This window comes from Boleophthalmus pectinirostris, unplaced genomic scaffold (assembly GCF_026225935.1).
Source record: "Boleophthalmus pectinirostris isolate CB_2022bp ecotype Guang Dong unplaced genomic scaffold, ASM2622593v1 HiC_scaffold_22, whole genome shotgun sequence".
Classification (NCBI taxonomy): Eukaryota; Metazoa; Chordata; class Actinopteri; order Gobiiformes; family Gobiidae; genus Boleophthalmus; species Boleophthalmus pectinirostris.
This window is the reverse complement of record NW_026571190.1, coordinates 30,356,630-30,382,530: the sequence shown is the minus strand read 5'-3', so window position 1 is coordinate 30,382,530 and position 25,901 is coordinate 30,356,630. Positions and strand designations below refer to the sequence as shown.

Here is a 25,901-nt window from a genome sequence, read left to right as displayed (position 1 = left end):
ACCATCTCCATGGAGAAAACCATGTGACTAACCCCCCACCCTTACACACTGCACCTTTAAGTAACTTTAAGTACTTCTTTCACCACTGCCTACATCGCCCTATATACTATCTTCTCTACTCCACCCTCCGGTGATTGAGTCAAACCTACCAATGAAATCGTTGCTCATTCCCAAATCATAGTCCCACACGGTGATCTCCAGGGTTTTCTTTGCCAGCTGGTCCAGGGACACTTCATACGAGAACTCCTATGCAGGTGGCACACACAAACACATATCCGTATCAATGATTCATCGGCACATGAAAGAGGAAGAGGCATAATGCTACAAGAGTATCTCAAGGCAAATGGAAAATGTAAATGAATGAAAGAGTGTGATGGTGGTTCTTCACTTACATTTATATATCCTTTAAAATCCTGTTTCATCTGAATCTTTATAATTCTCTAGAGTGAGAAGTGAAGCTAACATAATTTATTTTCATGATTATCTGATTGATTTTACGATGTTATAACAAAAAATGAACTATTTTGAATTTCCAAGATACACATGTTAGTTCATTTGCTTCTCTGTTAAGATGGCTGGAAAAATAAAGTTTTCTAACCTCAAAATTGTATTTTAGCTTCACAAAAAGTATAATTTATGGTGAAATGTGAAATATATGTGGAGATAAAATGGCAAACTGTAGTGGGCTCAAGTTTTCTGTAAGGATTTGTCCACTAAAACCTAAATCCGATTTCTTCCTTTGTCAAAAATGCTTAGTGTCTATCATAATCTCTACTTAAATTAACAAATAACATAAAACACAACTGTAAATGTTTTTAAACCGAGCTCTGATATCACTCACATATATTTGAGTGATTTTCATTTGCTATATTTTCCTTTGTATGTTCATATTTTCTCATATTTTGAGGCTAATCCCAGTTTTCCCATTAAAATCACATTATCACACTTCGCTTTTGCCTCCAGCTGCCTCCATGGCGGAATTTTTGATGTTTTTGTTTAGAATTTCAAAAAGGGTCTATAATAATAATAAGACTGTGATGAAGCTTAGAGGTCGAGTGGTACCTCATTGAACTCTGGGTTAAGTGTCTTCTTCTTGACAGACGTTTTGTACTTGGACTTCTTCCCCATATCTGGCTGCAAGATGCTGGAATAGAAATACAAAATGTTTAGCACAGAGCCCACGAAGAAGAATCGTAACAAGGTACATAGTCTGCTTCTGTTCACAACACAACTCCCACACCCTTGCAAGCTTTTCCATAAAAATAATTAAAAGCAGCAACTTTCTACAGCTTTAATTTCACTGTTATTGTCTTGTTACCATTACTTGAATACCTATTGTATTTATGCATTTGGCTTAATTCTTCAGTTGTCTCAATTTAAACACATTTAGACACACTTTAGGTATCCCTCCATTAAAAGTGCACTATGTAACTTTTTGGTTGGGGATCCTTCACCTGCTTGTTTTTATGGATACATCATTGCACTGCTTGGAATGTTCCACAGTATGACATTAAACAGTTCTATCTTACATTTATGCAAGTACAGGTGGTTTTATAGCTCAAAAATACCTAGAAAAACAGGCATTCTGACTGTGAGCGGGGTCGCCTCTCCACAGATCTGACCTGTAACTTGGTCTGATTTGGTCTCCATGAAGATAGGTTTAAAGGTTTAATACCATACTGTGAAACATTTCAGCAATAACGTCATCATGGAGAAAAGCATTTGACTGATACTCCACCAGAGAAGTTACACAATGCACCTTTTAATGTAAGACAATGCACTTTAAACATTGATGTAGCACCTTCATTTTTTAGCTACTTAATCTTTGTATCGTGTTTATTTCACTGTGTCAAGATGCATGTTTGTAACTATTGTCTAATATTTGATCATGTGGTTCTTTTCAATTAGCCAGGCTGGCGTCACCTAGTGCCTCCACTCAATTTCATTTCTCTCCAGCGACTAGGTCAGGAATCGGAATAAACTAGTCGATTTGCAATAACCCTGGAAGTGTGAGACCGTGCACCGACCAATCAGTGAAGAGCCATGAAGCCATGACGTCAAACTCAAGCACCTGTTTGGGTCCCTTTTGTGGTACAGCACAACAGTAAACAAAGTGGCCGAGATGAATGTAGACGAAGACATACATTCTGTGTTGGCAACGATTCCTGAGATCGAGGATTTAAAGCCGGAACAAAGAGAATGTTTGTTGAATTTTATCAAAAGGAAAGACGTTATTGTCCTTCTTACAGGATTTGGCACATTAAATACATCACCATCAAATAGCAACGATTGGTTAAATAAAAAAAGTACCCGTCTACTGTCAAGTGAAAGAATCCTAATGCTGCGAGGTCAGATGGTTTCCACAAAGTGAAACCAGCTGATCAGGCTACTTTTTTTTTTTTTTTTTTTTTTTACTTCAAATGGAAAATAAAGTAACCTAACCTACAGTTGCAAATACATGCCCTCTTTACTGTACTGGATAAATGAGGGATTACATCGACTTGACTCTTTCTCTCTCTTTCCAAATGTTGCCATTGGTTTCTGGTTAGATTTTTTTGTTGAAAAGCAACAGTGACACACAGTAATAGTGCACCAGTAGCCAGGTGTCAGAGCATCAAGGTTAGCTATCTGATTTCAAGCTGCTAATAGGCAGGGATGGACTGGGACCAAAAAACAGCCCTGGACTTTTGCCCTGGAAATTGGGGATCACTGGGGGGTGCCCAATTTACAAAGATTTATGCATCTGACCAACTAACAGGTCAAATGCATAAATCTTTGCAGAGAAAAGTATTTTATTGTGAAAAGCAACACAAAGTCCTCAGATAAATCCCATGTCCATGATCAGTATACAGGCCTTGCAGTTCAATACATGACTGATGAAACAGTGAGGTCAATATTTATTGTTTTGTGCTAGTGGGAATTTTTGGTTGTTTTTTCTGCAATATGACACTATAGGGGGTTGAATTATTAACTGAAACTATAAAATTTTACTACTTGGGATTTATGTATTGCAGTTTATGTTTTTTTTAACAATATTGTGCATTTAGAACCAGTTTGGGGGTAATTCTTCTTTATGGTTTGGTTTCATTATCGTTTATCCTGTATATTTACTTCAGCAATAGATGGTAAATCACTTCAAAATTTGTTATGGTTGTAGTCTTTATATTTAAATTGTAACCACATTTTATCCACATTTCACTGTGCAATACTAAGAGAGATCAAAATGCAGATTCATTATTTTAGTGAGATTTAAAGATGCAATGGAAGTGTAAACAGTGTGGCTGGAAATCAAAGTCTCTCACGATTCAATATGATACTTGATACAGGGATATTATCATGTATATTATATTATTATATGCCCATACATGTAATAATCAATATATTGTCTTTGGTTTTTAAGAACCAAATCCATTTTAGCAACAATATTTCTGTGTTAAACCACTACTTGTGCAAAGCTAATATGAAATACATCTTTTTAAATCATCAATACAGTGAATATGTCAAGTTTTCTTCCACTGAATAAGCAACAAAAATAAGCTTGGTAATATTTTGATACAGCAGCCCACGATAAGAATACCTTATCATCAAATTAAGTATCACGATATATTGATATTTTGATATTTTTACACATGACAACTTCAAAAAGGTAGAGACAACAGACTCCATGATCTGAACCACGCCAACTCAGTGGAAAAATAAGATAACTGGGGGCCAGCAGGAGTTGTCTTCAACATATATTCAGAATCAAGATGTTGGACCTCAGAATGAGATATCTGGCTTCTCCAGCCTTCCCTGGACCAGTGACGAGTCCCTGCCTGACAGCTGATGCATGAGATGGGCTTCAGGCTGTCAGTGCATGGCCCAAATCAGACCAGGAGAAAGAAAGATGGGAAAATGGAGGAGGAGAGGAAAGAGGGAGTAATAGTGAAGTCTGCGTATATTAACCCACAGTCCTGGAAATGCCATGTGAAAATTGACAGGCAGAGGCTGTACTATTATGTGTGGTTGTGTTGACAGTGTATGAAGTCATTAATTCTGACATGACTTATGGTGATCATAGCCTATTGCGGATCACGTCACACACAAATGGATTTTCAGGTTTTTAAATAACTGAAGGAAAAAGCAGTCTGGGAGAAATGGCCCTGAATCCACACATCGAGTGTTTTGACAAAATAATGAGGCAAAAAACATGTCAGATAAATCATGTTCAGCTCACTTTTTCATTCTACAAATCTTCTCTCCTAATCTAGTTTATGTCCATATAATCTAGTTATTAGACATGAGATGATATTGAAAATTTGATTGACAATTATCATGGACAGAATAATTGCGATTAACGGTCCTGTATTGTGTAACGGACTCTTGTGAGCTTTAAGCCATGTTATAATGTTGTTAAGTCATATAAAACATACCTGCAGTTGTGTTTTGTTTCATTCACACATTTGAGTAACCTTTCATTATTAGTCTGTCTACATCTTCGGAGCTCAAAATGCTCTGTCCCACCTTGTGATGTCATGAAGCAGTAGTTTTCAAATTCGCAGTTATCTTTTAGTTGAGAAGAGATTGGAATTCCAGGGATGAAATTATCCAAATGATTCTAGTGAAGGTGTATGGAGTGTAAAAACACAATGGAGCACTTCCTGTATTACCACATGACATCATAAGGTGGAACAAAGTGTTTTCTGTCTGAGAGAAGAACTCAGTCTAAATATGCAGGGTTTGTGTGTTAAACATGTGTGAATGCAACATAACACAACTCCAGGTATGTTTTTTATGAGCAGACAACATTACAACATAGACCAGAAAATATAAGCCCTTTAAAGAGTTTCTTGCCCTGTTATATTCAATGGATGAACCTTGAACAATTCGTCTGCAATGTGCAATATGAAATGAAATAGAAGCTGCACTATTCATAATCAGTTCCCAGTTTCCTGGAGACTATCTAATTCAGTCTGACATGTGAAGCAGTGTGCTGACCGAAGGCTAGCTGTTTGCTTATACAGTATTGTGTACAAAATGACCATTTCCCTGAGCCAATTAGAGCTTATCCTAAAATACCCTGGGCACGAGACAGGCTTTGTCTCTTCAGAGAGGAGAAAGCAGAAGGGGAGGCGGGGGTGCAGAATCAGTGGTGAGGAGCAGCCAAACAAAGGCAGAGTTTGACCAGGCGCCGCGAGAAGGTGAGAGCCCGTGGGACCAGGCCGAGGCGAGCTGTGCCAGATCACATTTTACAGGTGGCTCTGACGCAGCACTGACAGAGAGCCCCTTTCACACAAGAACACAACAGCATTTGACAGCATTGCTTACAATAATCATGAGAGGCCCAATGTGGCTGAATTACTGTACTGATTTCAGTGGGAAAAAATAATGTAGCTCTGTCTGCTGCACAGAGATAGGAGGGATTATCTATTTTTTGGGAGGGTTTATAGAAATGTGCTGTTGTGTTATATTATACACTTTAGTGAGATTCACAAACTGTATCTAAATATGTTTTTTTTTTTTTTTTTTTACATAAACGCTGACAGTAAACATGCCACATAGAATTACTTCTGGCAGTGGCAGAGTTAGCAATTTGGGGGCCCTAAGCGAACTTGAGTTTGAGGCCCTCACTATAATGCATAGTTTTTCTATTTTGTTTTGTTTTGTTTAGTTTTTTAGTATATTTATAATCTGTTTTCCCCATTGTTCTTGAGACATGCATGTGTCTATTTATTTGAATTACCGGTGGATTGGAAACTTTTGGTCTTATTAGTTAGGAAGCCAGCAAGATAACCAGAACTGAAAGTAGTTTTATTTTTTTGCTAATACAGTTACATTTTTATTTACACCCATTGCATACAATATTTTTTTTTCTTTTATGGTTATTGTCTAAAAGTAAACTACTCTCATTTAATGTCATACTGAGAGAGGTCTCGGCCATTAGTGACATTGAGGGCAATTGGTTGGGGGCCTCTCTTAGGCAGCCACCTACTTTTGCCTAATGGTAGCACCACCTCTGACTTCTGGAGTGCAAATGCTAAGGCAAAGTTAAACTTTAGGCAAATCATTAACATGCTGTAGTAGAAGCAACAGTGACATCACCGTTGTGAGTTTGCCTCCAGACCACAGGGTTGAAAGTCCCTGAAAATGGAGAGAGTCACAGATTGTCTTTGAGTCGGCCAGTTTCTGAATGCAGTGCAATACAATAACTCAGTAAAAAAGTGAAACTGACAGAAACAAATTGTCTCATGATTTGTATCAAGTTAAAGGCATTTATTTATTACAGGTGTTTCCGTTGCTCAAAAATACAATAATTCCACCTGTGAATAAGGGCGACTCTCTGGAGATCTGAACTGTAATGTAGTGTATTGCTGTTACCTGTTTGTCTCCCTTGTGACTGATAGGGTTTAATCTGCATTATAGACAAAACAATAAAATTTCCAAGGAGACAAGCAGGTGGTGAACCCTCCAGTGTAAATGTTCCGCACCAGTGCGCCTTTAATCTACTTGTGGAGCTGCACATTTTCTGCACTGCGACTGAGGTTGTGACTGTGAGTAATCCAGTATTTGAGTACGGCAGCAGGCCAGGGCATGAGGCAGAGAAGCGTTGATTCAGTAAAAGTGCGAAAAAGTGAACTCAAAGTGAGACTGAAAAATCAAAGCGCCGAAGTAACAGGCGCGGACACAGCGAGGGCGACTGAGTTGAAACAGACCACAAACAGCACAAAGAAGAAACATGCTTTTCAACGTGATAAAATAAGTTGAGTGACAGTTGGAAAAAGGCGCTAAATATATGCTCTGCTTAGAAAGCACTCATGAATTTCATTTCTCGTGAGTATTCAGAACACAAGAGAGAGACAGAGTGAGAGAGATGGAGAGAGAGAGACAGAGACAGAGAGGGGGGCAGGGCAGAGAGAGATGGAGAGAGACAGACAGAGAGAGAAAGAGAGAGAGACAGAAAGAAAGAAAAAAGAGACAGAGGGAGAAAGAGAGGGACAGAGAGAATGGACACACAGAGAGAGAGAGAGACAGAGAGAGAGAAGGGACAGAAAGAGAGAGGCAAGAGGGAGAGGTGAGAGGGAGAGAGAGAAAGGACAGAGAGAGAGAAAGGGGGAGAGAGAGAGAGAGAGAAGGGACAGAGCGAGAGAAAGAGGGAGAGAGAGAGAGAGAGAGAGAGAGGGAGAGAGAGGCAAGAGGGAGAGGTATGAGGAGAGAGAGAGAAAGGACAGAGTGAGAGAGAGAAAGGGAGAGCAACGCGAGAGAGAGAGAAAGAGAAAGAGAGAAAGGACAGAACAAGAGAGAGAGAGAGTGAGAAAGACAGAGATGGAGAGAGAGCAGGGACAGACGGAGAGAGAGAAGGGACATACAGAGAGGGAGAAAGAGGTGAAAGTGAGAGAAAGAGAAGAGACAGAATGAGAGAGAGAAAGAGAAAGCGAGTGAAAGCGAGTGAGAAAGAGAGAGAAAAAGGGAGCAGGAGTGACGCTGGGTCAGCAGGAAAAATTGACGTATTTAGCATTTTTTACCCTTCACATGTCAAATGTGACAGAATAACCTTTTACTGAGGACTTCACGATGCAGACGGAAGCAAAAGAGGGAAAGGAGAGAAAGAACAGGACCATTAAACTCGAGTGATTTTAAAATGTTTGTGGTTCCTTGTGATTGGAAAACAAATGGTATGGAGATAGTTCTGACCTTTTGTCACTGTGATGGTGAGTGTGGAGTGAGTGTGAGTCAGAGAGAGGAGCCTGGAGACAGACAGCAGCACAGGTCAGAGATCGGCACCAGATCAGCTTTAGTTACCAACAGAGGAGCCTGGTGTGAACCTCAGGACATCTCACGCTAACTCTGAACTGACACATGAATAACAAATGTGTAGACTTAAGTAGCTGCAAACTAGTGTTTACTTCTGAAAAGCACTCGAACAAAATCTGTCACCAACACCAAACTATTTATAATGTTCAGACTTTGCAGTGACATCGCTCTGGGGGTGTAATTGGGTAATTGCTGTTTCTTCATGAAAAACATACCTGGAACTGTGTTTTGTTTCATTCAAGCATGTTTAACACACAAATCCTGCATATTTAGGCTGAGTTCTTCTGTCAGACTGAAAACTTAAACTTAGAATAGTCTGAAATACAAATTAGATTTACACAGCACATTTTCAGGAGCCTGTGATCAATACAAATGTTCATGGTCCTGCTTAGGTATTTTATTTTCAACAAAAAGGTGAGAGCAACAGTAGCTCAGTTGGGGCGTCGCTCAGTAGGTAAGAGCATTTGTCCACTGATCCAGAGGTTGCTAGTTTGAATCCCCCTGTCAAAATAAACATCATTGGTGAGCAGTCAGATCCACTAACCCACAGGTTGGCTGGTGTGATGCCAGCTTGTGTTTGCATCCACTGGTGTGCGAATGGATGACTGGTTCCTTGTTGTAAAGTGCTTTGAGTGCCTTGAAGGTGGAAAAGTGCTATATAAAAATGTGACCATATACCAGAGTGACTACTGAAATCTTTTGGCTGATCTAATTAGTTTTTGACTGTAATGTTAGTTTAGAGGGACTTGTTCAACAGCACAAACCAACTTATCTGTTGTAGCTCTAACTCAGTTCTTTATGGTCAGATTGTGTTAAAACAAAGTTCAGATTAAAGTCTAATAAAGTTTCAGAAAGTCCGTAAAGTTAGTATCATACTCCCAAGGAATGTTGATAACATAAGCTGCAAAGTATCAATAGTGGCAACCTAAAATTGCTAAAACAAGAGCATGTATTTTAAAAGTAAATTTAACAAATAAATAGTGAATAGCAATTGTTCTCTAACTAGAGCTTGTTTCAGCACAAAACTCATTCAGATTCTCAAATAGTCAGGTATTAGCAAATATAGTCACTTCATTCCAAACAGTAAACAGAGAAATAGGGAACAAAATGATGTGATATTGATGTCGTGGTTTGAGAACTGCGATGAGAATCAATAACATTGTAGTAAACACTGAGACAGAATGAATAAGGAGCTGTAAGCAGACCCCTGTGCTGGATAAATAAAGTAGGAGTTAGAGAAAAATGAACCAAACTGAGACTCTGACAAAGCTTACAAATGAATGCAGCGGTCTTGTGTGACAGAAATAAGCTTAGAAATAAAACGCAATATTAGAATTTACCGTAAACAATTGTGACGAATGCAAGAAAAAATGGGCTGACTTACGAGAGAGATACTATGTCTCTACATCCATTTCCAGGGGTCAAAAACTGTAGAAAGAAGTGGAATAAGGGAGTGTCGAATTAAGTTTATTGACTTGAGCTATAGGAGGAATTTATTTACGGACAAAATAGCTAAATAAAAACACCTATACCCCATGTAGAGCAAGTTAAGATAAAAATTTTAAGACCACAATGACAAGGCTCACTGCAGCTGTTTCAGAGAGATGGGCGACAATTTATCAATGTAAAGTCAATTGGAGCCAGAGTCGATGGAGCCTGAAGCGCCTCCATAAACACTTCCTATTTGGAAAACAGCGGCTTGTGCGTTATTTCTGTCTATTTATATATACACTTTATGTCTAGGGTACGAGAATAAATAGTTGGTAGTTTCCCATGAACAGTCTTGTGAATGATGAGCAGTTGTGTGCTTGAGTGGACTGGAGATTCCACAAGCTCTTAATAATTTACTTCATTGCCTGTACTTCCCTCAAAGACGAATCCATCTGAGAGAATGGGGCGCAGGAGGAGATGGTTTTGAATAGGTGATTAGATTTTCTGTGTTGTGCTCGTCAGACTGAGATAGACAGGAACAAATTAGGGCCCTTGTACTGATTCATTTGCATATGTTGTGCAGTGTCTTTTAAGGCGATTCAAGTGCCTCAGGCTGTTTTAAAAATGCGGCAGAGTCTGTTACAAGAAAAGATGAACAGAAGTTACAGAAGCCGAGGCACTGCACTGCACTACAAGTAAGTTAAGAAATCCTCTCTAAAACATTGTACCTCACAAAGGAGCAGGCGCCAGAGGAGCAAATCAATATCGAGGAAAGATGAAAAAGGATGCCTCAGTGTGTTTGGAGGAAAGACTTGTCTTTAGTTTATACCGTCTCTTTTTCAAAACAACAGACTTCCTCTCAGCATCCAACACTTCAAACTCTACACAGTACCTCACTTATAATCAAGTGAAGGCCACATTATTCTTTCAAGTCCTCACTTTTTTGTCCTTATGTTGCTATGTGAACTCCCAAGAAGCTCAGAAATGTGTGTTTTTGTGTTTCTGTTGTATTCCACAGATAGTTACAGTAATTCTGCTACAGCTTTGTCATTCAGGTGCAGTAGAGAGTAAACCAATCAGAGGATAGTACTGCACAGAGGAAAATTCTCAAAGGTTATTTGTTACAAGGTTCATCATAATCCCATAATTCAGAGGTATACACAGAAACCAACAATTGCATGCTAAAGCAACACTGATGGGAAGAATACTTGAAAATGTATTTAGTTACAGAATACTGAATACCTGTTTTAAAATGTATTTTATAATGTATTCTGATACATGGGCAAATCAGAGTATTGTATTCTGAACCCTTAGGAGCGAGTTGCATGTATAGAGTAAAGACTAGTGCTGTCAACAATATCGTGTTATTAACAAGTTAATGCAAAACTTTTTTTTTTTTAACTGCGTTAATTAATTAATTAATTATTTTTATCAAGAACTAGTCTTTTCATAAGCTGTGGCCACTGCTAGTAACATTAGAAAAACTACAGGATCTGGCTGTAAACAGGAAGGAAAACAACAACTGAGTAGCCCTGTCAGGTGCGCTGATGTCACTCATATGAGGAAAACACAAAATAAAGCTCCAAAACATATGGTGAATCTGCACTTACCTTCAATAAGGACTGTGACAGAGACAAGTTTTGCAGGCTTTCTTCTGGCTGTCCTCACTGCTCCAAGCTGTTGTTATATCCATAAACTCACGGAGGAGCGTGTATCCCAGCATGACTCATATCTGTCTCACTATATAATAGATGATTCTGCCGCTGGACTTATTTTCTGCACTAAAAGTTTTAGCTCTGCTGCTGCTGCAACATGTAAACAAACAGTGCCACATGATCGTCCTTAGTACAGCATGATTGGGGCAGACAAACACAAAGCAAGCCTATCCACTTTTTTTTTTTATGTTGGTAAGAGTATTAAAATTATTATTCAAGGGACAAAAATGTCTGATTAATATGCAATTAATCAAGAGTTAACTATGACATTTATAAGATTAATCACAATTGAATATTTTAATCAACTGACAGCACAAGTAAAGATGCAACATATTATTAAGAACAGCTTTAATATTTGTTATCCTGTTTTTAAAGCATTTCTTGTCACTGACTGGAGATGGAAAAATCACCTCACCACAAGAGCAGATTTGTCTATTTTTCTCAATGATTCTGCACAGTTTGAAGCCTAAATTGCATGATCAGGTACTGTAATGGATTCCTTTGATTTTAGAAAAATAACTGTATTCTGCAAAAATTAAAAAGTAACTGCACCTGTAACTGAATATAGATACTCTAAATTAGTATTCTGAATATGTATTATTGGCTACTTCCCAACACTGTAGAACTAGTGTTTTTACTAGTAGTGCAAACTATGGGTAAAATGGTAAACAGTCATATTTTTATTTAGCAACACTTCTACCTTCAAGGCACTCAAAACACTTTTATTCAAGGAACCACTCACCCATTCACATGCACATTCACACAACAGTGTACGCAAACACCTGTGGGTCAGTGGATCTGACTGTTCTACCAATGATGTTTATGCCGAGAGCAGGATTCAAACCACCAACCTTCAGATCAGAGGACAAACACTCTATCAGCCGAGCTCAGTATTTGGTGGAAAAACTATGTGTCTGAGAAAATGAGTGGGCATATCATGAAACAAAGGCAAATTACAGCATTTCCAAAGAATCCATAAAATGTCAAAACATTAAATAGTGCTGTCATCTGAAACCCGTAGTTATCACATTAATGGAGCATCTTGTTCCATGCTTAATGGTACAAATCTCAAAGTAAACAGCTAAAACTTATGACTTTAAAAACCCTTTTGAACAACAAACAGGGAGCTTTGTGTCTGTCCTCCCACTGCTGAGGTGGAGGCAGGTTAAGCACACCGGCCACATCAAAGATTAAACTGTGTGGGTTTTTATAGTCAACAGTAAAGGCCATGGATGCAGCCTCGCTCTGATGAACACAACCACTCGAGTTCCCAACAAACCTCTTCATCAAAACGAACGAGTGGTGAGTGACAACTAAATACTGTGCAACACATGCAAAAGGGGCAACTTTTAAATTGTAATGGAAATAATTACAGAGGATTTTGAGAGCTTCTCAAATACTCTGGGCAAGGTTCTTATTGAAATATTAAAATGGTAGGTATGGTTTTACTCACTTTTAATGTTAGTTTAATATTGACAGGCTAATTTTTCACCAATACTGAAAAATTAACTGGATCAGATTTCAATATTGGTTCAGGCGATATCCTTGCTGGACATATAAATTGATGTAATAAGACAATTAACATCATAGTTTGTCCAGAATGTCTCATAATGTTAGAATCTTTATTTATACAAAGCTGTTCTGAAGTTACTTGGGGTTAAATAACAGCTACATAACACATTTGGATCAGCGCTGTCTTGTTTTATTTTTGTTTAAAGGAAATAAATGCTGTTTTCAGTCTCTGCTCTGGTATCAGTTGATATTGCGGATTAGCAGATACTTAAAGGCACACTGTGTAACATTTTGGTTGGGGGTCCGTCACCTGCTTGTTTCTATGGATACGTCTTCGCTCTGCCTGGAATGTTCCACAGTTACAGGTGGTTTTACAGCTCAAAAACAGCTAGAAAATCTTGTATTCTGACTGTGAGCGTGGTCGCCTCTCCAGAGATCTGACATGTAACTTGGTCTGGATCGGTCTCCATGAAGATAGAAAGGCATAATGAGAAACATTCTAGACAAAGCAATAACATTTCCATGGATTTGATGAACCCTCCACCAGAAAAATTACACAACGCACCTCAGAATCGGTACTGGATCTGAAAAAGCAGGACTGGTGCATTTATAATTTTGGCACATTTGTTTTTGAGCTGGGACACTAAATCCCTATTCACATGGGATTAGTATTACCTGTGGACCTTTGGTGATTTGTAATAATTGAGGAGGATACCTGAGATCATAATCCCATGCGAATCCGCCATGTCTGTAATTTTAACGTAAAAAAAAATTCCACCTCAAATTACCTACTATATTTTCACCAACACAGATGTCCGGTGATAATACTAGTCTCCTGCAAATCTGCATCTCAGTGTTTGTTGTTGTAATTGCGCGCCTTTTCTGTCTTTTCTTTTCGCGTTCTTTTCTCTTTCAATCTCAGTCAGTTTCAGTAAAATAGAGTAATTTACGGAATTTGCTTATCCCATGCAAATGTGCCGCAAGTAGCACAGAGGTGGGGCAGTAATTTGCTAATTACCAGACCAGGTTCTACTTATCTCGTAAAAATAGGGCTTAATAGAGATAGAGTCTGCTCATTTATTCACCAAACTTAACATTCTTAATATCTATGAGATTAATATTTATCAAATTTGTATTTTTATGTATAAAATTCTTTATAATTCAACAATGATCTCCAGACATTTCACATTTTACTTTAAAACCAACGCAGAGATTCATAGATACAAAACTTGTCAAAATCATAATTTTCATGTTCCAAAATGTGTCACATCAGGAGCTCAGTTTTGCCTATGATACAGAGGCTGTAAATTCTGGAGCCAGTTTTCACATCTGGTTAGTTACGGGCATTGTTTAAAAAGAGGAAATGTGTGATATTTCATGGCAATGTTTTGATAATCATTCAATTGTGGATGTTTCATTGTGTTTTAATCCATGTAGAATCAAATAAATTTAATCCATCATGTTTAAATGTGATTTTTTATTAATTTTTTTTTATGCACAGCGATAATGTAAAATTGTTTATGTATTCATTAGGTGGAGATTTTAATGTAAGCCCTTTTGGGTTTTTTGTCTCTTCCAGCACCTACTGTTTTATTTAGTGTGTGTTATTATTATTATTATTATTATTATTATTATTATTATTATTATTATTATTATTATTATTATTATTATTATTATTATTATTATTATTATTATTATATTAGTGCAAAATTAATAAATCAAAATAAAGAATAAAGAAAGTAATGATAATAATGATGGTGCAATAGATATAAGATTAAATTGTGAATAAAGGGAAGCGAGTCAAAAACATTTTCACTGGAGGTTTTTATGTAGAAGTCAACACTGTTGCATATGCAGATTAAACCTTGTTAGAAGATACAAGACTCAAAAAACTAATGACTATGTATTATGTTTACTTTTCTGCACCTACAGCATTCCTTCACACCTGGCTCTTACTAATAGACCTGCCACTTTGTGAGAGGTGTAAACATTGAAAGCGTGTGCTCTATCCCAGGAAATGTTATTGGGGTATCTTTCAGTCCTGTAAACCAGCGGCTCCACAACACCATTACCTTTTATTGCATCATTTTTCTTGGACGCCAAGCCCAAAGTGGTGTGCAGCTGGGTACAATTAGGCAGATAAGTCACCGGTCGGGTTTGGTGACGTGACTTACATTTTGACAAAAGGGTCGGAGTAGCCGTTGGAGTCCATGGCAGCCAGATGGGCACAGCGTATGATCCCCACCAGCAGGCAGCCTTTCTCCGTGTTATAGCAGAGAGAGACCAGGATTCGGCCACGCTGGAGACAAAGGAACAAGCGTCAGACCACCTGCACCCGCCTCTACCCTGACATGTCCTGATCTCACAAATACGCACTGTGGGAATCCTCCATCAGTTTGTGTCCCCGCCATGAAAAATGCATCAGCTTAAATAATACATGCAAATAAAGCCTCTTTGATTTCTGAGTGTGTGGCTGTGCTGTGTGTGCCTGAACGAAAGTCAGTAATTAAAGAAGTCCTTATCTCTGACTTGCAAAATTACACTGGCCTTGGTTGGATTTCATCTCAAGGCTGCATTATGGACCATGAAAAAAATGTGATTACCCACTGGTCTGAAAATCAAGGAGATCATAAAAAGTTGTCGCCCCAAGAGGAAAGACTATGCAGTCGTCTAAACAAAAATCTCCCTCATGCATAATTGAATAAGATAACATTTTTGGACAACGTTCAAAAGTTTAAACTCAAAATAATCCATATTTTTGTTTGATTTAAATCCATAAACTTAATACAATATTAATCCTCAGGCTAGTCATGTTTAAATAATAGAATATCATTGGCTCTTTTTGCAACTTTAGCAGGATTTGTGCTGACGGAGAAGAAAAGTTTTTGTTTTTTTGCAGATATTTACTGCAAACTAGGACTAAATATTTGCATTTTGACAAGTAATGTGCTGTTCAGAACATTCAGTTGTTGCAAACATACACAGCAAAAAGTGGAGTGTTAAAACTGAATCAATTTTAACATTTTCTCAGGGTTTATTTGAGTACAATCTGTTCCAGAGTTAATTTAACATTTTTTGCAAATTTTAATTAAGTAACACTGGGCCAAAGTTCCTGTTTAACCCCAAATATTAACATTACATTAACATTTTGAGAGTAAATGAATAACACTTTGTAGGGTTATCCTGACTTAGCTAAACAGCACACAGGTGTTTTATTTTTACACTTTATTTTAGTTCATTTAAGACAATTTAAGATGGTTCAAACTGATCTTCTCTGGTGGGAGTTTGAAGGGATGGGTGGGAGGTGCCAAATTAACACTAGTAGAAGTTGAATTAACTTCGATCATATCAACTCTGGCAAATAACTCCAACTCAAACCCACACTTAACTTTCAAATGGTTAAAAATAACACTTTTTGTGCTCAAAACAACTGAAATATTTTACACTCCAGTTTTTGCTGTGTGGACTGTATATACAAATGGACAGAGCTAACTTTCTACTAACAGTGTTCTAAGTAGGAAGTGAGCATGGGCACGCTTCCAGCTCCATTGACTTTGGCTGCAATTCACTTTCTGTTGAAAAACGGTTACCCCTCTCTTCGTAGCTGCTGCTGTCAGGCTCTTTATTTTGGTCGTATTAACCCGCTCTACATGATCCTGGTGTTTGCTATTTTGTCCGTAAATCAAGATATGAACATTAATAACAAACCACCAGGCGTCTTTCTTCCCCGAGGTCACTCCCACTAGCATTCGCAACAGGTTTGATTGACAGTGTTGCGAAACCAGTAGGGGGGTTACCTTCAACAGCCTCTCTCCAGATTGGCTTTAGTTGCGCTGAAACTCATAGCTGTAATTCCAAATATAAAACTCCGCTCCTATAACTGCAAGCCTCAATAAGATTCATTTGGCTGAAAGTAAACACCACTCTCACTCTCCCTTAGTCCACTTCTTTATACAGTCTATGGTTGTACTACTACACAACATGTATCTGCACAAACCTTTCCTATAAGCTTCACTCAAGTGGAAATGTGATTCGCTCATTTCAGACAAACATGTTTAAAGGTAAGTGGCTACCTAGTGTACGTAAATTACAGAAAATCACAGAAACCATACTGGCTTACATTTGGCAGAAATTACTATCCAAGATTGTTAATGACACTTATGAGAGCTGAAAATACAGTTACCTCTTCCTCCTCCGCTCCCTGCTCCACTGTTTGATTGTTGCTTTCTTTATTCTGCAATCACAAAGACACATACGTCACATATATACAGCATTGTCTAAAGAGCCTGCAGGTGACTATCCATAGCACAATATAATATAATACAACAGTTCAAATTGATTCCTTATTGCCCTGAAGGCGAACGGCCACAACGAGAATTGGACACATTTCGTTATATGCAGTAACGTGGACAAAAATCTATTTCCTCTGAGTGTGATGTATTGAACTCACCTGTGCAATTCTCTCCAAGCCCATGTTGTAGCGCTTGCTCTCTCCCTCCTTCAGTTTCTTTAGAGCCACCCTCACCTCTCCGATGAATTCATTTCGCCCGAGCCTGTCCATATCACAGACACAGAGCCTATTGGGCGAAAAAAGATAAATGTGTCCAGTGTTGGGAAGTAACTGAATACATATAATACATTGATTATACATATAATACATCAAAAACAGTTGTTCAGAATGTACATTTTATGATTATTTATGATTTGATTTGTTTTAATGTTTTATTCTGTAAAACACTTTGAATTAATTTGTGTACGTACAAAAATATAAATGGTACTGGTACTGGTACTGGTACTACTACTACTACTACTACTACTACTACTACTACTACTACTACTGCTACTACTGACTGCTACTGCTACTGCTGCTTACTGCTACTACTGCTGCTACTACTACTGCTGCTACTACTACTGCTACTACTACTGCTACTACTACTACTACTACTACTACTACTACTACTACTGCTACTACTGCTTCTACTACTACTGCTGCTACTACTACTGCTGCTACTACTGCTACTACTACTGCTACTACTGCTGCTACTACTGCTACTACTACTACTGCTACTACTGCTACTACTGCTGCTACTGCTGCTACTGCTACTGCTGTTACTACTACTGCTACTACTGCTACTGCTGTTACTGCTACTACTACTGCTGCTACTGCTGTTACTGCTACTGCTACTACTGCTACTACTGCTACTACTGCTACTACTGCTACTACTGCTGTTACTGCTGCTACTGCTACCAGAGTCCTACACCGGGGCAGGTACTCAATGGGTATCCACAAATAATTGCTGAAACGGGTGGGTTTTAATGTTCTGGAATTTTATAGGCAGGTATGAGGGTGAGTAGTGATTGCACACGGGCAGGTCAGGTGAATAATATGAACAACGAACAGGAGAAAAATACGTAACGTGTATCCAGGATGTCCTTTGCCCTGGAAACAAGTGCCATTTCCCGATCTTTTCCAGTAACGATGGCAAATCAGGCTGAGAGGGTGACTTTAGTGCATTTATTATATAAAAAACAATCAGCGGAGGTGATCAGCTCAACCGCCGCGCTTCTAGTTTAGTCCTGCTTTAGACCTAGTGAAGTCCTGGTTGAGACCTGTTCAGTCCTGGCTTAGTCCTGTTTTAAACCTGGTCCAGTTCTGGTTCAGTCCTGATCCAGTCCTGGTGTAGTCCTGGCGATCGGCTCGGCGGTTGTGGTGTGTATATACTTATGCTAATGACACTGATTTAGTGCGGGTTTAGACCTAATTATGTGCTAGTTCAGTTCTGGTCCTGTCCTGGTGTAGTCCTGGTGATCGACTCTGTGGTTGCGGCATGTGTATATATTTATAATCCACCAGTGACACGGCATAGGTTCAGTCCTGGTTTAGTTCTGGAATATTGGGCTGTCGGACTAATGGGCTGACCCCGATTTATCAGGGGCACGGACGGGTAACGAGTGGAATGTTAACGGGTCCAAGCGGGTGCGGGTTCAATCACGGGTTAACGGGCGGGTGTGGGACTCCAAAAATGGACCCGTGCAGGACTCTGACTGCTACTGCTGCTACTACTGCTACTGCTACTACTACTACTACTACTACTACTACTGATCTCACAACTTTTCTGCTTAGTGATAGGAAATGCTTTAAGAACAGCAAAACAAATAAAGCTTTTTTTAATCCTATGTTGGATTTTTACTCTGTAATTTATATCTAACTCAATGTAAAAGTATTCTAAGTTTTCAGAATACAGTACTCTAATTAGCCCCTGTATCTAAATGAATAAGTTACAAAATACATTTTAATGCAGGTATTCAGTATTCTGTAAGAAAATACATTTTTAAAGTATTCTCCCCATCACTGAATACGTCAATGAGAAGTTACAAATGAGGCTTTCACGTCACTGGTCATTGCAGACGCCAGAGCCAAATATATCTAAAGAGCAGTTGAACAATCAGTCAGGCACTTGGTGTGTTCACGCAGAATGGGGTCCTGGTGGTTTCACATGAACTGACTCGTGAATGATGAGGGTTTGTGTGAGCAGCAGAGTGGGCAGGGGCTTCCACGGGACAGGGCGCTTAATAATTGAGTTTGTGGCTCCATCTGCTCACTTAACTAAAGCAGATAATACTTACAATAATGAAATACTGAACTTTAACAGGCATATATCAAGCAGAACTGACTCTTGTGAGCTTTCCTCATTAAAAACATCCCTGGAGTTGTGTTTTGTTTCATTCACACATGTTTGAGTAATGCTTTATTATTGGGTTGTCTACATCTGAAAAGCTGAAAATGCTCTATTCCATCTTGTGATGTCATGAGCCGGTCGTTTTTTTCAGCTCCTTTTACCTTTTGTTCAGTAGAGATGGTAAATTCTAGGTTCAAAGTGAAGGTGTATGGAGTTTCAAGAGATGGAACAAAGTGTTTAAGGTTTGAGAGAAAAATTCCTAAATATGCAGGGTTAAACATGTGTGAATGAAACAAACCACAACTCCAAGTATGATTTGAGGAAACAACATTGCAAGTTTTTTTTTTATTTTCTAGGGATGTATTCTAGGAAAATATTGAACTGCAATTGTTCTAATAAATGTAAATCAGTTCACAGTGCACATTTTAAACACATTCATAAAGAATATAACAGCTGTAGCCAACTTTTACAAAAAATGTCTTGATTTAGGAACATATTTGTTTGTAGCGAGATTGTTTGCATATTTGATCAATTGTCAATTAGACATCATGATGAAGATGAGGTATTTTGTTCTCTGCAGAATATTATCTTACCAAAACTGCCATTGTAATTTTCTAATTGCCACAACAGAGGTTTTCGATTTGATAGTGATTACTCTTACAGCCTCAGTGTGCGTGCCCTCAATCTGTCAGAGCTCTACAGAAGATAGTTTCTAATACATGAACTGCACCACTCTGTATCCACCTCACTCCAGCCGACCACCGAGCCTAATCATCCACACGAGTCTCAAATCTTAAAGGGCTTATATCACGCCATTTGCTGATCTATGTTTTAATGTTTTTTCCTCATCAAAAACAGACCTGGATTTGTGTTTTGTTTCATTCACATGTTTAACACTAAACATTAATTGTTTAGTTTATTGCCTCACAATTACTTCTACCAATACTCGACTACGCAGACATAATTTATAAGAACACCTCAGCATCTAACCTTCAATTGTTAGATGTCATTTATAATAGTATATGTAGGTTTGTATTAAGATGTCCCTATAGAACTCACCACTGTCAAATGTATTCATCAACTGGCTCTCTCTTACATCCAGAAGACAGCTACACTTTTTGCAATTTGTGTTTAAATGTTATTACTCAAAGTTCCCACCCTATTTAAAAGAGTTTTGATTCCATTTAGATCAGCATATCATTTACGTCACACTGAACAATTATTTTTTAATGTTCCTATAATAATAAAAAAAAAAAAAGAAATTGGTCCGCAGAGCATTTAACTTCAAAGCTCCAAATGAATGGAACAACTTACCCTCCTCAATTCGATCAGTTACATCAATCCACCAGTTTAAGGCATCAGTCTTCAGATAATTAAAAACTTCCTGCTCCTGTTTTCGATAAAAATACATTTTTGTTTTATGTACTTTCTGTTGTACATAGAGTTGCTTTTTTTCCACTAATTTACAAATATAGGTGTGGTGATGATAAAATTCAGAGAGATTTACGGATATCTTAGGATCCTGGATTGTATAATATGAAGGCTGTCTGTGTGTTGTGTGAATGTTGTCTTAGTCTGTTTGTCTTTGTTCTGTTTTGATTTGTTTTTTTCTTTCTCTTCTGTAAATGCTGCTTTTGTTAAAGTACTAGGACCCCCCTCGCAAACAGGATGCTACATCTCAAGGGGCTTCTCTTATAAATAAATAAATACATAAATAAATAAACACACAAATCCTGCATATTTAGGCTGAGTTCTTCTCTCAAAAAGAAAACACTCTGTTCCACCTCATGATGTCATGTGGAAATACACTGTGTTTTTAAACCATACACCTTCACTAGAATCATATGGATCATTTCCGCTCTGGAATTGCCAATCTGTACTGAACTAAAGGTAAAAGGTAACTTGAAGACTACAGCTTCATGACATCACAAGGTGGAACAGAGCATTTTGAGTTTTGGAGATTTAGACAGATTAATAATAAAAGGATTACTCAGCCATCTGTACATGAAACAAAGCACAAGTTTAGGTTTTTGAAGGTAACAGCATTATAACAAAAGCTTTTAAGAGTCCATTTTGTGTAATACAGGACCTTTAAAATCCAACACCATGCAGGCACTGTCCAAGATACAACTCCCAAATTAAGTCATTCTAACTTTTGACACCTTTAAAATTCAGCTGGCAAAACTGTAAAATCTCACACCCTCTCTGCTTTCACTGGCCTGATATCCGTTTGGAATTTGACGATTAATGAACCAGAACCCAGAATTGTTCTCTGTCACTTTGACTGGCAAACCTCAGAGACCCAACCACTGGGCGAGGAAAACAGCGATTATAACTTGGTTTTATACTTTGTAAATAATTTGTTTTTAAGTCCCTGCGGGCTCACAGTTTGCTGAAGTAACACTGGCCAATTTTTCTTCACACAAGAGGCAGAGAGCAGCGGGACACACAAACTAAAATGGCTCTGTGGTGTGTAAGAACCAGGGGAAAAAACAACAACTGAAGCTAAATATGTTATAATTAAGATCCAAGTGTGTTTTTATGTTTATTCTGACTTTTATTTTCTGAAAATTGTACTTTTTTGTGTGTATTGATTTATGTGCCAAAAAGGGATTGAAGCAACCAGCCAAACACTCATCATTATTAGTTTCTGGAGGAGAATTAGGAGTCCCCAGTTTGAATGAGTCATCAGTGAATCATCTTATCAACAAATAATTTGCTAATCTAACAATATTGAGACTCTAAATAAAAATCCAAAACTCCAGTTCCACAAAAGTTGGGCCAGTAATTAATCATATTACAGAGAGGTGATATTTGACATGAGGGAGTGACCATGGGCACACTTCCAGCTCCATGAACTCTGGCTCCAATTCACTTTGTCATTTTGGTGTTAAAATGTTTGAATTAATATGCTCTACGTGATCCTGGTGTTTTTATTTTGCTGTTTCTTCTCTAAATCAATTCCCATTCCTAATGTGGAACAAGAGTCTAAATCTGCTCCTATAATGTCTTTATCTATTCTGTTTGTGTGCAGCGCTTTGGCCAGCTGTAAAGTTTTTAAAGAGCTTTATAAATTAAGTTGGTATGGTTTGGTAACTGCTAGACTTGTGAGCTTCATTTGACAAGAGTCGAACGCTCTCTAAGTCCACTTCTTTATAGAGTCCATATACTGCACCTACTTTATCCAACTATAAAAGTCTGTTCCCATGGTTGGAGATTGTGATGTGGTAAAAGTTGATGAATCTTAACGTACACCCTTCAGGATTGTGTTTTCTCTGTTTCCTTCCACCTGAATCAATATAATCTCTGCTGCCGTAGTGGTTCTGTCAAACCCTTTTCGTGGAGCTCTGCTGAAATTCAATGGAGGGTGAATATTCCATCAGAGACATCACCTGCTGCAGAAATCCCTGTGTGCTTGAGTATTCCCACGAGGACACCTCTGACTTCTCACTCCCCTTCCTCTCTCTCTCTTTCTTTTCCCTCACTTTCTCTCAACTCTCCCTCTTTCCCTCCCTCTCTTTATCTCTCTCCCCTTCTCTCACTTTACTCTCTGCCTATCTCTTTTCCTGTCTCTCTCCCTTTCCCTTTCTTTTTCCTCCCCACTTTTCTCCCTTTCCTCTCTCACTCTCTCTCATTGTTTACATCGCTCCCACTATCTCTCTTTCCCTCACCCTCTCTTTTTCTGTCTCCCAGTCGCTCTTTTTCCCTCTCTCCCTCTCTTTTCCTCCCCACCTCCCTCTTTCCCTCTCTTGTCCCCTCCCTGTCCATTTATCTCTCCCTCTTTCTCTCTCTCTCTCCTCTCTCTCTATCATTGTTTACTTCACTCCCTCTGTCTCTTTTTCCCCTCTTCCTCCCTTTATCCACATCTCTATTTTCCTGTCTCTCCCTCTCTTTCTTTCTCTCTCTCTATTTCCCTCTCTTTTCCTTCCCACCTCTTCCTCTTTTCCCCTCCCTGTTCATTTCTCTCTCCCTCCTTCTTTCTCTCTCTCTCTCGCACGCACTCTCTTATTGTTTACATCGCTCCTTCTGTCTCTCTCTTTCCCTTTCCCTCTCTATTTCTGTCTCCCCATCTCTCTTTTTCTCTCTCTTCCTCTCTTTTCCACCCCACCTCTCTCTTTTTCTCTGTCTCATCCCCTTCCTGTCCATTTCTCTCTCCCTCCATATTTCTCTCTCCCTCATTGTTTACATCACACCCTCTGTCTCTCTGTTTCTCTTGCCCTCTCTTTTTCTGTCTCCCCCTCTCTCTGTTTCTGTCTCTCCCTCTCTTCCCCCCCCCCCCACCTCTCTCTTTCCCGGTCTCGTTCCCTCCCTGTCCATTTCTCTCTCTCTCTTTCACTCTCTCATTGTTTACTTCACTCCTTCAGTCTCTCTTTCCCTCTCCCTCTCTTTTTCTGTCTCCCCCTCTCTTTTTCTCTCTCTCCCTCTCTTTTCCTCCCCACCTCTTGCTTTCCCTCCTTCTCTCTCGTCCCCTCCCTGTCCATTTCTCTCACCCTCCCTCTCTCTATCTCTCTCTCTATCACTGTGTACTCCATTCCCGCTGTCTCTCTCTTTCACTCTCTTTATCCCCCTCTCTCTTTCTGTCTCTTTTTCCCTCTCTTTTTCCTCCCCATCTCTCTTTCCACTCTCTCTTCCCCTTCCTGTCAATTTCTCTCTCTCTCTCTCATTGTTTACATCATTCCCTCAGTCTCTCTCTTTCCCCCTCCCTCTCTTTCCCCCCTCTCTCTGTCTCTTTGTTTTTCTCTCCCTGTCTCTCTCTTTCCTTCTCCCCTTCTCTCTCTTGCACCCCCCCCCCCCCCCCCCCCCACCCCCATCTCTCTCTCTCTCTCTATCTGCATCTCTTCCCCTCTCTCCCTCTCTCTCTCTCTCTCCATCCCTCCGTCTCTCATTGATCTTGCTGTTTGCATCCTGTTCCTCTGACATTTGGATGTTTGATGCGCCGGTTCCAGCTTTTTGCTCATGAGCGATGAGTATCTCTTCCAGGATTCTTCAAATAACTCATGACTCACGGCCGGCGCTGTCACATGACCTGCGTGTTTTTTTCCTGAGATGGCGTGAAGCTTTTGGCCAGACTCGTCACCGCCTTCTGTCCTGACGCTTCTTCCTCTTCTTCTTCCTCTTCTTCTTCACGCAAGCTCCCACAGAAACCTCCATCTTTAGAAACTCTCTCCAAACTGAGCAGCTGCCAGTGGACCAGAGTCAACCTGAGCTGCCAGATTCATAAGGTGCCCTCACAACTCAACTGATACTCACGCTGGGGGTGCACTGCATGTGTGACTATGGTGAAACTATTTTACAGAAAATAAATATATATGAGTAAGTGTCAAACTGTCAACTTGTGTGTCAAACGATCTCCAAAGTCATATAATCGAGTTGAAACAATTATATGAGGCCATTTGCATTTAAATGAGCTTAATAAATTTATTTGTGGATTTTTTTTTATATAAATAAGTATATTTATTTTATTGTTTTAAAACAGAGATTGTAGAACAGCTGGATATATAGTTTATTTTGGTTACATTTATGTTTTTTTTATGCCTTATTTCATGTGCAAAGTATATTTTATTAATTTTATGTTTTATACATAAAACTGCTCTAAGGTTCATATTTGTAGCCTATATTTATTTTCAAAGTTTTGCATAAATTATCAATAACAAAGTCTTTTTTTCTTTTTTTTGTTTTGTTTTGTTTTTTGAGAGAGAGAGAAATACTGAATAAGTGCATTGTGGAACTAAAAAAATAATCGTTTGCATAATCATGATTTAAATACTGACCAAAAAAAATCATGATAATGATTTTTTCCATAATTGAGAAGCCCTAGTAAAGTGTGGTCCATGTATATTTTGTAATGAAAAATTAATCAGTTCAACATTTTTTGGCGTGAAATTGAAAAGTTAAAAAAATCTTTGCGTGGTGTGGGAATTAAACTTGGGAAAAAGGACATTTTGCTTAATTATTTTGATAACAATCTGAGTAAGTGGCATAATACCAATCCAAATATCTTTCAATTTAAGTGCAATCTTGCTTTATTTTCTTGTATGTATGTTTTAAAGGGATAGTTCGGATTTTTTGACATAAATCTGTGTGTCATCCCCGTCATCAGTGTTGTGCATTCACACCGACTTACCCCCGAAAGCGTCCGGTGAGCCGAGATACTGGCCCGTTTTGGTGCTGAGGAAAGTAGTTTGGCAAGTTGTGTGGGGACTGTATACTAAAGCGTTTTTCTTCTCAAAGCAATATTTGTTCAAAAGAGTGATACATTTGCATCACAAAACCATCGTCGCCAAAAAAGTCAGATCTCATAATCGCTTGGCGCTATTTTCTCTCCGTACGTACCACTGCGCGCGGCCGCCAGGTGACAGCCGCGCACCGATCCATCACTTTCTTCAGTTGTTTGGCAGTGTTTACATGCGCAGACCGCGCCACGCGAGAGAGCTAACGAGAGAGCTAGAGCCATAAGTATATGAGCTTGTATAAGATACATATGAATATATCTAAAAAATGGTGCGAACTCTTGATTATCCAGGTTGTAACAACAAAAATCTGGCTGAATCTCCACGCATATTTCACTGTTTTCCTGTCACGGACTTTGCGCTGAAGAAACTTTGGCTTCTTGCCTTTGGCTTCAATGTGGAAACCAAACCAGGTAAGAACGAAGAAGTGCCGCTATGTTTACAAGAGAACAGGTTCAAGAATCAGCTGTAAATCACTCAGTGTCATATCACCAGTGAAGCTCCTACAAAACGTAACTTTATAAGTCGACTGTTATTACTAT

The 25,901-nt window shown here is 38.8% G+C and overlaps 1 protein-coding gene across 1 annotated transcript in view; it reads right to left on the bottom strand.

Moving 5' to 3' along the window:
• Positions 1-25,901, bottom strand: part of doc2d (double C2-like domains, delta) — a 61,088-nt gene that overhangs the window by 7,941 nt on the left and 27,246 nt on the right. Inside the window, 5 exon segments of the mRNA XM_020930444.2 lie at positions 150-246; positions 1,063-1,144; positions 14,624-14,748; positions 16,633-16,683; positions 16,900-17,026. Of these exon segments, the coding sequence (XP_020786103.2) occupies positions 150-246; positions 1,063-1,144; positions 14,624-14,748; positions 16,633-16,683; positions 16,900-17,026 (482 nt within the window).